Here is a 15,015-nt window from a genome sequence, read left to right as displayed (position 1 = left end):
CCCTGATCAGTATCTCTCCGCATGGACAGCTGCACCTGCATTGTCCATGTCTACATGTCTTTCTGTATTGTCAAACATCGAAATCATGACCAAGGTTTACGCTTAGTCAACTAGGTCAACCTTGACCTACAGTTGCACCAACAATCTCCCATCAAAATAGAACTCTTTTGTTCTTGTCAAACATCAAAATACAACTCGAATCAGGTCAACTCGAGTCGGGTCAACCAGGTCAACCTTGACCTAATGTTGCACCAACATACAAGACTGAATGACTTTAGGTTCGGCTAGGCTTTGCCCGATCGAGCGTATACAAGCATCCTCACACTCGTTCGGTCTTTGCTCGACCGAACATATGCTTGAAACTCTATAAGGTCTAGTGCCTTTAGGCTCGACCGGGCTTTACCTGGTCGAGCACATACAAGCATCTTCACACTTGTTCAATCTTTGCTCAGCCGAACGTATACTAGAAACTTTATAAGGCTGAGTGCGTTTAGGCTCGGTCGGGCTTTTCCCGGTCGAGCACATACAAGCATCTGCATACTCGTTCAGTCTTCGCTCAGTCGAACGTATGCTAGAAATTTTATAAGGCTGAATGACTTTAGGCTCGGCCAAGCTTTGCCTAGTCGAGCACATACAAGCATCCCCACACTCGTTTGGTCTTCGCTCGGCCGAACGTATGCTAGAAACTTTATAAGGCTGGATGTCTTTTGTCCAGGGTAGATTTATGTCCGTCCGGGCGCATGCAGAAAATCCCTCAGTTGGTCGACCTCTATCTATCCCTTTGTGTGACATAGACTCTTTGTGTGACATAGACTTGATAAGGCTAAGCACCTTTGGACCCGGACCGTGTTTCCCGTCCAAGCATATACAAAGAGCCTCATGCTTGACCAGGATTGGGCGTCACCCCATCCTCTCGACTTTGGCTTACACGTCACCTGAAGTGTTCACTCACCATAACCCGTATCAGGATCAATATTTTATTACTAGCAGTGCACTTGTGGTTTCGCAATAACTCCCGATCCCGACATCCCCTCCGGCTTAATCTTAGATCCTAACATCGCCCATGTATAGGCCCAGATCGCCAACATCCTCAATGTTTTGGATCCTAGTATCACCTGCGTCTTGACCTCAGTTGTTGATATCCCTTCTGGCTCAGTCTCAAATCTTGACATCGTCCATGTCTCAGCTCAGTAGCTGACATCATTTTCGACTTAACTCCAGATCCTGACATCTTTTTGGTCTCAGCATCATATCCTGACATCACCTAGGTCTCAGCTTCTGATCCCGACATCCCCTCCAACTTAGTCTCAGATCTTGACATTACTCATGTCTAGACCTAGATCACTGATATCCTCCATGTTTTGAATCTCATCATCACATATGTCTCAGTTGTTGACATCCCTTCTAGCTTAGTCTTAGATTTTGATATCGTACATGTCTCGGACCAAATCGTCGACATCGTCCATGTCTCGGATCCCAACATTACCTATATTTTAGTCTTAAATCCTGATGTCGTCATTGTCTAAGTCCAAGTCACTGACATTCTCCATGTTTTAAATCCCAACATCACCTATGTCTCAGTCTCAATTATCGACATCCCCTCTGTCTTAATCCCATATCATAACCTCATCCATGTATCGACCTTAGTTGTCGACATCCCTTCCAGCTCAATCTCATATCCTTACATCGTCCATGTCTCGGATTCGGATATCACCTATATTTCGACCTTAGATTCCGGCATCCACCATGTCTCAGTCTTAACAATAGACTTCGTCTCAATCTCAGTCTCGGCCATCGACATCGCCCCTATGTCAACTCCGGATCCCAACATCTTCCCAACCTCGGTTTCAATCGCCGACATAATCTACTCTCAAGGTCACTCGGCATCAACACTATTTCTTCATCCGTATATGGATTGGACCCACACACTACGAGCCCTTGATAAGGTTATTTCTCTCAGGCAAGGTGGACAACGATTATGAATATTCTATGACATGCAACACCAGATGAATGGAAAGACGGCTAAGAAATTTTCAGATCTGATCCCCTACATGCTCTCCTATAAACACTTGACACTTGATGAATTGAGAAGCAACTAACATCTATTGGATATGATCCTCTCATTGGCATATACAAGGATGATAGAGGAGCGTGCGATATTTGGAGCATCTAATATGGAGATGCTCATCTGACACTTGAATAAACCTTAGAGAGAGTAAATACAAAAGGATTCGAACTCTCCATAACTCCACCAAGTTGTCTCCTTCTCCCAATATACTACCTCAAATAAACTCTAACTTGAGTGTCAGATTAGTCTGTCGAAATCTCACCGACATTAATCTCTCTTTTGGAGTGCCTTTCAGATCCCTTCATTTCCTTCATTGATGATCTCCGGAGGACGTGCACATTAATACGTTCGTTGACTAATAACTTGATCATCCACGATATTTAATCGAGACCGTCTTAATCACACAAGGTGTTCTAGTCATATTATCTATGAAATTATTTCTTATTCAAGTAAAAATTACAATGTTAAACTCCTCTCAAACTTAATGTTCAACATTAAAGAGTGTGTTTGATTCAAATTATTATACACATACGAATGTGATTACTAAGTAATCATATAACTTAGGTTATGTGAAATAAAACATAACTTAATGTTGTTTGATTCAATTTTGAAATACTCATTTTGAAAAAAAAAAATTAAATTTTTTTTGTTAACTTTGAAATCACATAAAACATCACACTTCCAAAATAATCACATTCCAAATTATATCCCCTACTCCATTTACCGATGTCACAGATATACAACATTACATAGGAATCACTTATTACTTATTACTTGCAAAACAAAAGATTAATAACATAAACTTAGTGTCTTAAATGAACTGCAACAACAATACCACAATGGTGTATAAGTAATGTTTAAAGTGCTCATAAAATGCTACAAAAGAATTCATTTGATTTTTGATCGATTGAAGAAATTATCCCTAGATTCATATTAATATTTGAATTAAGGGATACCTGCACCATTGTTATCTAACATTCCTCAGCACCTGCAAGCTGTGCATTAGAAGATGCTGTTTGCATGAATTCTGACCTAAGTAATTTTACGGTGTTTGTGAATATGCAAGCTTCCAAGGTTCTTCTCGTTCCAGAAGACAGTGCATACGCCCTTTCTGCACAATTGTACTTTGGAGAGAGATGAAAGCCAATATGAGAATCTTTTGGACAGATTCTGAAACCGTATTTCATTCATGCGTGGGAGTTTGCCTTCCCTGAACAACAACAAAACGTAAAATCACTTCATGCCTTCTACCTTCTCTTTCTCTGGGTACTTGACATTGACTACTTCGGTCATCTTCCCATAAAAATCAGGTGAGATTTAGAAGGTTTCAAGTTTCATCATTCCTTCACCGAATTCATCTTCATCTGTATACTACAACCAAAAACTAGAGGAACAAAAAGCAGAACAGTGCATGTGGTTTGAATGGAAAAGATCATGAACCAGATATTATCAGAGCAAACTTTGACGCAGAGAGATACGAGTACAATGAATACTACATTTCGAACCTGTTTCGTGGAAAGAACTGATGCGTAGCTCGTTCAAGAGGAAGAACACAAATCCACAGCAATGATTAATTAGTAGAAGGAGAGAGAACAGAAATAGATGGGAGAAAAAGAGAAATAGAATTGATTAAAATGGTGGTCTGACTCCACCAGTACCCCAACCGAAGGCGTCATTTGGGAGCTGGTAGCCGCCGCTCAAGTTATAGAACGGGACGCCGCTGCCTCCACCGCTGACGCCGCCTTCGCCGCCTCCCGTCACGCCGGAAGTCTGAGATATAGTTGTCTGTTGCCCTGGTGCAGCGGCCGCCGCGGCGGCCTCTTCATCCTCGCTGCCCTCCAGCGGCAACCGCTCGTACACCGCATTGGCGAAGGAAGCCACCATGAGCACCACCGGCCCCGTGGCCACAAGCGGCCCTGCGACGCCTCCGCCGATCACCTGGCCTTGCCCTCCCGCCAGGAACACGGAGAGGCCGCCGGCGCCTGGCGGCGCCGGCGGAGGCAGGACGGTGCCTGTCAGGGAGAGGATCTCGAACCGGCCGCGCAGAGTGGCCACCATGCTTCCCGGCGGAGAGGCCCCGGGCTGGCGGAGCGACACGTTGGTGACGGAGCCGGTGCCGCTAAGGACGGAGATGCCGCGGCCGCGCCGGCGGGCGTACTCAGTGATGCACTCGAACACGTCGGCGCCGGCGGTGACCTCGAGCACGTGCGAACGTAGCGCGTTGGGAGAGTCCCGCGTCACGATGATCGGTGGCTTCGGTTTGTTCTTGGAGCCCGCCGGGCGGCCCCGAGCGCGGCGAACAGAACCCCCTCCTCCAGATGTCCCGGCCGGGGAGGAGTCAGAAGGCGGCTGGTCCCCATGCTCCTCAGGGGAAAGCTTAGGGCTTTTCTCCGGGGAAGACTTGGAATCCTGTGGCGGGACGTGCGTCGACGGCGGAGGCGGCTGCGGCGGCCGGAGGAGGTGTTGGAAGTAGCGTGAAGGTCCACCACCGCCCCCACCGCCGCCGCTCTGGGTGCCGGATTCCATCCCGGCCATCCCCGGCACATCGACTCGCTCCCACCACTTGTTTGCCAGCTTATGCTCCTCGATATTAGATTTTCTTCTTCCTCTTCTTCTTCAAAGCTTCGACTCGAAACACAAAGATGAGATTTTTATTCAATCTCCAGCTTTTTTTTCTCTAGCGCTCGCCGAGATTCCCAACTCAAGGAACAAGTTACAAAGTAAGAAGAATTAATATATTTTACAGAGCAAGAAGCGAGTCTAGAATCAATTAATGCAGACAGAGTTCTACCACCAGAGGAAAAAACCTTATCTCTTCCCTGCACCAACAAAAGCTGCTAAAGATACAATCTTTTTCACAAGATAGATCTCCTTTCCTCAGGAAAAAACAACGACTCGAGTCGTCTACGAAAGCCAGCTCTCAAGATCTAAATCAAACATGATGCCGCTGCTGATGAAGAAGCTGCTAGCTGCACAAGGGAGACGAAGAGCGAGCTAGCTAGGCTAGCTGGGCTTGTGAGAGGAGAAAACAAGATTGGTGCAAGACTAAAGGAACCTAACAGTATAAAATTCTGCTTTAGTATGAAAAGAAACACAGTGTATAAAAAAAATAGGGTTGGGGAGGTGTTAATTAGTGTGGTTATTTGAATGAGTTATCATGTCATGTTAAATAATGGATTAAAAAAAAGTGCAAGGGAGAAGGTTGCAACAAAGTCCAAAGTTTCCTTTAGGTAATGTGTGTGTTCATCTTTTGCTTTTTACCACTAGGGTTGGCTACTTGTCCCTCTTGCTACATGACACTCGAGTTATTTGTGCATGTATGGACAAGACGTCAGGACCGGTTCCCGTTTCTGTAGCGTTCGGTGAAGTTTGGAAAATTTTACTGAATTATAATAAATAAATAAAATTGTAATGGAGAAAATTCCATCTGCTGTGTTGACAAATAAATTTCATGTGCATGGCTGTCTAATATAATATATAAATATATAGGTTTTGGACAAATGCTCTAAAGACATCCAGGTCACCTCTTTTAAAAAGTTCCAGTCCAGTCAAGACTAATAATTAATGCGAGATGGCTAACTTAAGGCCTAAGGGCCATTTTTTGAAAAAAAAAAAAAAATATATATATATATATATAATCAAATATCACAGTTTAAAATTTAGTCAAGATTTGGTAAATATTGCTTTTACTTAACAATGTCATTCTAAATCAAAGAAAGAAAAGATCACAGTTTAAACTTTGTCAAGATTTGGTAAATATTGCTTTAACTTAACAATGTCATTCTAAGTCAAAGAAAGAGACCAAAAGTTTTTGCCCTATACTTTATAAGGATATTGTATAATTATTGGCTTCAAGGTTATAAATTAACGAAACTTTCATAAACACTTTGGGCATTAGCTGTATGAATATGTAAATTTTAATTATATTTTTTAATAAAAATTATTCAAATACGTATAAAATTATAATAATTTTATAATATGTTAGGAATGATAAGACTTTTTAACAAATACACTCATTTATAACTCTATCAATAATATTTAAAATGAAAAATTAATATGATTGATGGAAAATTTTTATGAGATTGAATTAGTCGGGCTAAGCCTAATGCAACGAGATAAAAAAAAAAAATTAAAATGAAAAATTAATTTCCTTAAATAATGGTGTAACAATCGGATTTATTAGGATATGTTTAGTTTGTGTATTTTTTATTTTTATTTTCTAAAAAAATATAATTTTCTGAAAAATAAAAAATAATTTTTAGATATTCTTTATTTTTCTAGAAAATACTATTTATTTTTTTTAAAATTGATATGAAAAATATAAATCAAACTTTTTTTTAAAGAAAAAATATATTTAAAAATAAAAATGAAAAATACATAAACCAAATGGACCCTTAGTTTTTTAGATATTTAATGATCGAATTTTAGTTTCGATTAATTAATAGATAAAATTTTCTTAATAGATGATTAATTTAAACTTTCGAAAGACGATCGATCATTCTCATAATTATTTGGCATAAGTTGAATATTTAGTACCGACTAAATAATAATAATAATAATAATTTAAAATAAAATAAAATAAATGCACTGTAAGAGTAAAAATAGGGCAACTAGTTTTTACAATCAGTTTTTTTAAAGCTTTTGGCATTAACTCTTGGTGAAGCTTAATTCAGTATCACTTTGATAGGTGATGTGTGTACATTCAATATTATTAATATCTATTGTGATCAATTATGACACTTTATTAGAAATTTTTTGGACAAAAATTAAAAAGGTGCATCAAATTTTACAGAACATATCTTTTTTTATAAAAAAAAAATCAAATAGATCCCTAAATCAGTACTATTATAGAAACTGTCAAGGTGCTTCTATAATGTATAACAGCTATTGAATAATTCATATTTAAAGTAAATTTAAGATTTTAAATTTTAAATTTATACTATATAAAAATTATTTAGTAGCTAGTGCAATATGCAAAAGTTACTAAATGACTATATATTATAATGTGTAAAAATTACTAGTAATTATTACAACATGTTTATTATGAGATTAAAATTTATAATTTAAGGTTTAAGAGTTTTTTAACGCTATTATATTAAAATACAATTTATTAATTTGATAAAAAATATTTTAACATCATCAAAATCACTTTAATTATTGTAGAACTAGTAGGTAGTACAATCCTAAACCTTAAACTCTACACTCATCACAAACACTAGTAACTACTGGTAACTTCTACACATTATAGTTGTTGGTAATGGAAGCACTAGTTAATTAAACTTGTGTTTTGATATTTGACAAATATTCAAAGTTAAGTTGTGTTGTGATCTAACAAGTCTAACCGAGTATACAGGAAAATCCAAAGTGATTTTAGATAAGGTAAAAGTCTTAGTTGAGGTTAGGCAAAGAAGTCCTAGTTGAGGCTAGACAGGTGGGAAGTCCTAGTTGCGACTAGACAATGAAATCCTGATCCATTGGATTGGGCAAAGACTTGACAGGTCGAAGACATCGGGTGAAATCTTAGAGTCGAGGACATTAGGTGAAAGTCATGAAGTCTCGGATGTTGAGTAAAAGTCAAAACGGTCTGGAGAACCTGTTTAACAAAAGTTAAACTCTCTTGAGAGAAGTAAGTGAGGGTGCGTTCTCTCTAAAGGGAACATTAGGTGTCGATCCAACCTACAGTTTCAGCGAAACTTAAAGTCAAGATCGGACAGTCCGGAGTCTTTCAAATATTATTTTGTTGTACATATTATCTGTTGGATTAACTCTACTTTATAAAAAGGCTGAAAAATGAGCATCCGGGCACCCAGAACCAATCTAGGCGCCTATAGGTGGTCGGACGCTCGAGATGGGACCAAGCGACCGACCTCAGGAGTTGAGGTGGTGCACACTGATTCATTGGCCTACGTCACAGTCTAGGCGCCCAGACGGGTCCAGATGCCCTAGAGATGGATAAAATTTGTTGGATGAAATTTCGATGAGAGCACACCACATCAGCCGAGGGGCACCCGGGGAGGAGCCTAGATGCCCAGATAGGGCTACAAATGGAGGGTTTGACCAACACCTACATCACATCAATCCGAACATCTTTCTCTCCTGTGTGCTGCTCTGGAAACTATTGTACGACACCTAAACGCTGCTACGACGACTGAAAACTCGAGTCAACAAATTTTTAATTGTCAATAACTTTTATACATTCACACTTACATTGTAATTAAGATATATTGTGAAATATTTCGAATTGATAATGAATTGTCCAACGAAAGCGATCGACAATCGCAAGACTTGAAGTAAGAGTCGTTATAGACTCCGAATCAAATAAAACTAATAGTAACAATTACTTAGTAGCTTCTATACTATATAAAACTATAAATCTTAAATCCATTTTAAACATATTATAATAGTTATTTAATATCTTCTACATGACAACTTCTATACGAAGCCCCTTGATATATATTTTTTTGATATGTTATAAAAACTACAAATAAAATAACTTCTACAGGTATTTTTGAAATAAAATTATGGGGAAAACGCCCAAATTTTTTTTCCAAGGTGTCCATCTATGTTTAGGCGCCCTTATCATTTTTGGCCAATTTTTTTCATCAAATATATATATTATATACATAGATTTAGATTTTTGGCATTAAATCTTAATTAAAATTCTGCACTTCTTATACTGTGATATTAGAAGAACATTTAATATTTTTAGTGTCTATTATGTATTTTTTAGTCTTTAAATTTTTTTGCTTTTGGTATTTAATATATTTTAATCAAAATCTATCACATAATCTTCATTATAATAATAAATGATTCTAAAGAGGTATAAGGTGGATTATTTTTTATTTTTAAATATTTAAAAAGAGTTTCTACATCAGGATCATTCGAGTCACATCAGAGAGTCGAAACCATTTTTTTTAGTGAATCGATGTTGATTTTTATTCTAAAATTAAATTATAAATACCAGGCAAAGCTCTTTAAAATCTTCAGAAAAATTTTGCAATCGCCAATTCGCCATTAATTCTCAAAGTTAGTTTAATTTTTAAATAAAAAAATTAAAAATTATTTGGAAAAATAACAAGATAATTATGTATCACTTCTAGAAGTTTTGATATGTATATTTTTTTTTATTATTTTTGGCCGAACAAAAATAAAGTGGCGCATAAAACTGACTACGTTTTGTGCGGGCGAAAGGAACCTCCCCCGGGTCCGACCGAGCACGTGCAGTCAACGGGTCAAGGGGATGGGCCTGTTTTAGCAGTACAGCTGTCAAACACGTGGAGAGCGGTATTGCCGTCGCATGGGGTAACATCGATGCCTTATCTCTCAGTTGTGTCTCCTCGTCGGAATTTCATTTTCATTTTTTTTTAAATTTTAATTTAATTTAATTATTAAAAAAATATCCAAACACTGATTAGTGAATTAATATTATTCAGCAGGAGACCAGATCTTCTTATTAAAAAAAAAAAATTGGACTAGCTTATAGATACTCATAATTATAATTAAATTGTATTGATTAGTTTGAATGGGAATAGATAGCAAGAGGTCGTTTAAATATCTTCAAAAATGGACAACTGATCAGATAGTCGAATGCTGAGCGAAGATGATCTTAAGATGACCTTCAATTATCTATCTCGATTTAAATTATAATTTGAAAAATGATAAATTCATAAAAAAAATCATAATAGATTATGATCATATCATGATTATAATTTAATCACAATTACAAATAATCTATTTCCTAATCCATTATTTTTGTGGACGATGATCTGCTCCCATTCAGCACTCGTCCGAAAGCTTGTTTTTTTTTTTTTTTAATTTCCCATAAAAAAAGGTGGAAGAATGGATATATAATTAAAATTGACGAAAGTACAAAAATTATCCTCTATGGTCACGTTGTGCCCCACTAGCACAATGTCTAGTGCATCTCGGCGTTTTAAAATTTAAAGCTCAATTTTTTTTTTTTTTAAAAAAATAATTTTGTTATCAAAGATACAATTTTGTATATGAGCGCAAAAGTCATCTTCAATATAATAATTAACTATCTCAATAATTAATTTAATTATTGTATTATTTCTCAAGTACTTTAGTTAGTGATCATTCCCAACTTATTGTATTGTACTCGTGTCTTAGGTTTCCTCCCTCACACTAAACAAACTATTATTTTAATCTTTCAAAAAAAATAATAAACAAGGATTAAATGGTACTTTTACTACTATATAGTTCAAATCCGTACTTCGTGAACCGTAAACATTTACGAACTGATGTAAAATATAGTTCATACTCGCATATGGTATTATTATAATAAGTTATGGGATTACTTTTTAACGAGTAATATATCATGGATTATTTGACTGCAAGGATTACTATATTATACGAAGTTTTTATGATATATCTCCCTTTTAAATTATATGATAGTGTCCTAAAATGTCTTGGAGTGAGGATTATCATTTTTTACCATAGTATATATTTTATTAAAGGGTATTCATACCAATTATCTTATCCAAAAAATTTTATTTTAAATTTTGGATAGAGTAGCTAAAAATTTTTTACATCAATTATCCTATCTATTCTTTAAATTTTACATTTATGAATAATTCTTCTCTAAATTTAGGGAATGAATTTCATCTCCAAATATTATAGAGGAGAGAGAAAAAAAATAGAGAAACTGATATATGATGTAATGAAAAATGAATATTTAAATTTAATTAAGTAACTTTTTTACCATAAATTATATATTTTGGATAGAAAATCTAATATGGATATTTTGTAAAATTATCACTTTAGTGGCTTATTCAGAATGACCTCATACTTTTAGATTGTATGAGTCCTATAGTGAAAATTATCATATTTTACTATAATAGAATGATCCTACACTCTCTAGGATATAGAGTAAATCATGGAGGATAATTACTTAGTATAGTGATTATTTACATAAATAAAATATAAGGTATTTAATAAAATATTTTATATCTATTAAAAATTTAACCTTAAGATTTATCAAAATAATCATTTACGTCAACGCACTTCGTGAACTTATTTAATATTTTCTATCCGGATGCTCATGTATAAATATTATTATCAAGTGAACAGATGAAACATAGGAGTGTACTTATTACTTTAACAATTAAATTTAATATAGGTTGATAATGGAGTAAATAAACATATATACACATAGGCCTTTAACATAAATTATAATAAAGTGAATTGGTGTGCTGTACAATCTTTTTGGAGAATATATAAATAATTGACGGTGTACAAATTAAGTATTTAGTTTGCTTTTAAAATTATTGGTAATTTATTGTGTTCTTTTGTTTTTATTTCGATAATTCTTATAAGTGAAGTCTGTTCTTTAACTTAATTATTTATTATGTCTTGTAGACCATAAAATCATATAAAATCACGTTTGCGTTGCGATTGGATACCCACTCCAATGGCGTAATCCAATAAAGTGGTTTCGGATAATTAAATTAAATCGAGAGTGGGGAACCACCGCTATCATAATTTAACCTCCAAGGATTTTAATTACTTACTTAATTAATTGAGAAATTATAATAATCCTTGCGGCGCTTTGGCTTGTCGGAAGCCATGTGCAACCTAATTGTTTTAAATCGTCGCTATAAATCCACCCACCAGCTTAATTAATTGTTAATTAATTAATTAATCTCCCGTTACTTTAACTTAGTGCTTCATTGTTGTTTAAACAAATATTAGCTTAATTAACCACTAAAAAAATACAATTATTACCGACTCAATATTCCGTCGGTATTTGACATTACCGACGGAATACCAACAGAATTCATGGTATCGGGAGTAATTTGGTCGGCAATTGAATTTACCGACGGAATAGTATTTCCGTCAGTACTCCTCAACGGAATTATATTTTCCAAACATCTTTAATTTGTTCATGTCAACGCATTGAGCCATAATCAAAGCATATCCATGTGGAAATTTGATTTCTTTTAACCAACTACATAAAACTTGTTTACCATATTTGTCCAATGTATAATAAGCTTTTGGAAACTTATTGGTTGTTTGATTCTGATGCAACTCTGGTCTGATGACTAATTCTTTTAATTCCTCACGTGATTTTGTAGTGTCCTTAGTTCTTCCAGGTACATTCATCATAGTGTTGAAGATATTATCAAAGAAATTTTTCTCAACATGCATCACATCTATATTGTGTCGAATGAGTAGATACTTCCAATAAGGCAGCTCCCAGAATATGCTCCTTTTCTTCTAACCACACTTGCACATCCGAACAAGATATTTATTTATCTCATCAGAATTAGGCTGAGATACCGAGAAAAATCCATAACTATCTATTTGTTCAATTATTTCTTCACCTGAAGCATGGACTGCTGGGGGAGGTTTTCTGACTATAACATTTTTTAGAAAATTTTTCTTATTTCGGCTAAAAGGGTGATCCAGTGGTAGAAATTTACGATGATTATCAAACCAAGATATCTTCCCACTGCAAGGCAATGAAAATGCATCGGACTTTGTCATGCAATGTGGGCATGCTAATTTACCAACCGTGCTCCATCCCGACAACATTGAGTATGCTGGAAAATCACTGATCGTCCATAATAAGACAACATGCAATGTAAAATTAGTTTTACTTGCAATATCATAAGTAACCGACCCTACATTCCATAATTCATTCAGCTCGGTAATTAGAAGTAGCAAGAAAACATCTATCTTATCTTTTGGATTGGCTGAACCAGGAATAAGCATGGTAAGGAACATAAATTCATCTTTCATGCACATCCATGGCGGTAAGTTGTACGGTGTTAATATAACCGGTCAAGATGAATATTATTGTCCCGACTGACCAAATGGTTGAAATCCATCTGCAGAAAGTCTCAATCTCACATTTCGTGGTTCCATTGCAAAGGAGGGAAACACAGTATCAAGATGTTTCCATGCAGGCGAATCACAAGGATGACACATTATACCTTCGTGTTCATGCTCATGATGCCATAACATGTGTCCAGCTGTAGCTGCAGATGCATACAAGCATTGAAGTCTAGCAGTTAACGAAAAATAATACATCACTTTACAAGTAATATTTTTCCTCTTCTTCCCTGGTATGCGAGTACGATGCTTAAAACGAGAGTGAGTATAGATTTTACATTCATTCAAATCACTATCTTCATTCCAAAATATCATGCAGTTGTTTATACAACAATCAATCTTCTCTATAGGCAAACCTAAACCTCTGATCAATTTCTTTGTTTCATAGAAGCTATCAGTCATTATGTTATCAGCAGGGAGCAACTCTGACATCAATTGACAAATGTCATCGTAACATCTTTCTGAGAAATTATGTTCTGCTTTCATATTCAATAACCTTGTTGTAGCTGATAGTTGTGAATGACCAAAAGCAATGCTTTCCTACACTTCTCTTTTACTAGCCTTTAACATTTCATATAGTTGCTAATATTCAGGAGTTGATATTTCATCTATATTCGAATAATCAACTGCATTCATCGCATCTTGAACCATTGATTGCATTGAAATATCAATATTATTTGATGCTTCAGGAGCGGTAACAGTAGTCCTAGAAGACGAACCACCAGATGACCCAATTGGTTCATATAAATAAGACTCCCCGTGACAATACCAATTGTAGTAATTTTGCACAAAACCATTTCTACATATGTGCATATTTACAGTATCCTAATTACGAAATGCTCTATTTTGATATTTTTTATGATTGCACGGACACCGTAACTCAGCACCATTCATACATTCTGGATGACTTTTAGTAAAATTTACAAACTGTTCAACTTCAGCAATAAAATCATCTCTGATAAAATCATTGTCTAATCAATTGTACATCCAAGCTTTGTTCATATACATTGTTATAACCTAAAGAGAATATAATTTGAAACATTATTAAACTTGTATCACTTGAATAAGCTTAAATAAAGAATTATGTGCACAATTTCATCTCACGATCATCATAACATATTACTGAAAATCTCTTCTACACTAAAGCAAATTAATGAAACCGATCCTGTCCGAAAGCTGAATCAACGGACGCTAGGCACGTGGCGCTCTCCAAGCGGCTGACGTAGATCTGCTGACTATCCGCCCGGACCTCCGGTGAACCTGCACAGAAGTCGGGCCGAGAAGGGGTTCCCGACGACGACCCTCCGACGCTCAAGTCAGGCAAAGCTCGACAAGAAAGTGGCTCCAAGAATCATAAAATGCGTACCTCCGGCGAAGGGTGAGGGCCCTTTATATAGAGCTGTGAAGAGGCTCGGGCACACATACCGAGGTGTATACGTGTCCTCTGTCCATACGTCGGTATGAGATTGTCAGAAGAGCTTACCTGACACCATACTGCTACAGTCCGAGCACATCTATGATGGGACAGTGGGATCCTCTGTTGTAAGATCTTGCGTATGGCCTGGTCGTTGAACATACCCGCTGTCAGGAGATGTTCCCCCAATGTTTCCTTTGTCCTTTTGTCTCTTCTGTTCCCGCACCGAGCGGCCAGCCGCTCGGCAGGCATAGGTCCGACCGAGCGTAGGTATCGGTCCGACCGGGCTATTCGCTCGGCCAGGTGACCCTTTTCACTATGAGCGTCGGAAACCTGCCCATGGTCGGGTTGTCTTCTGTCCGGCCCGGGAAGCTCCTGGCCGAATGTCAAGTCGGCTCGGCATCCTTCCGTTCGGCCCGGCATCGTTCCGTTCGACCCTGCATCCTTCCGTTCAGCCTGGCATGCTTCCGTTCGGTCCGACATCCTTCCATTCGGCCCGGATCCTTCGTTTGGCGCGAACTTGGGGTTGACCTCCACGTGTCTTTGACCCTCCGCCCATGAGGGTCCCCCGTCCTTACCACCGGATCACATGCCTCCCCCTCAAGTCTAGTCGAAGGAGGCGCATAGTCCGACTGACTGGACGCCCGTAGTGCCGAGCGGCGCATCTAAGAAACAATCC

The 15,015-nt window shown here is 37.0% G+C and overlaps 1 protein-coding gene across 1 annotated transcript; it reads right to left on the bottom strand.

Annotated features, from left to right (window-relative positions):
- Positions 1 to 3,543: 3,543 nt before the first annotated feature.
- LOC122052978 (AT-hook motif nuclear-localized protein 25-like) lies at positions 3,544 to 5,188 on the bottom strand. The gene is made up of 2 exons (XM_042614766.1): positions 4,876 to 5,188; positions 3,544 to 4,768 (listed from the first exon to the last, which is right to left on the bottom strand). Exon 2 carries the CDS (start codon positions 4,601 to 4,603, stop codon positions 3,698 to 3,700), a length of 906 nt encoding a protein of 301 aa, XP_042470700.1. The 5' UTR covers positions 4,604 to 4,768; positions 4,876 to 5,188; the 3' UTR covers positions 3,544 to 3,697.
- Positions 5,189 to 15,015: the final 9,827 nt, after the last annotated feature.

Source organism: Zingiber officinale, chromosome 3A (assembly GCF_018446385.1).
Source record: "Zingiber officinale cultivar Zhangliang chromosome 3A, Zo_v1.1, whole genome shotgun sequence".
Lineage (NCBI taxonomy): Eukaryota > Viridiplantae > Streptophyta > Magnoliopsida > Zingiberales > Zingiberaceae > Zingiber > Zingiber officinale.
This window is presented reverse-complemented; position numbering and strand designations above follow the sequence as displayed.

What these genes read in the sequence shown, in the direction of transcription:
- LOC122052978 (XM_042614766.1), bottom strand. Translation starts at nt 4,603, where the DNA reads ATGGCCGGGATGGAATCCGGCACCCAGAGCGGCGGCGGTGGGGGCGGT.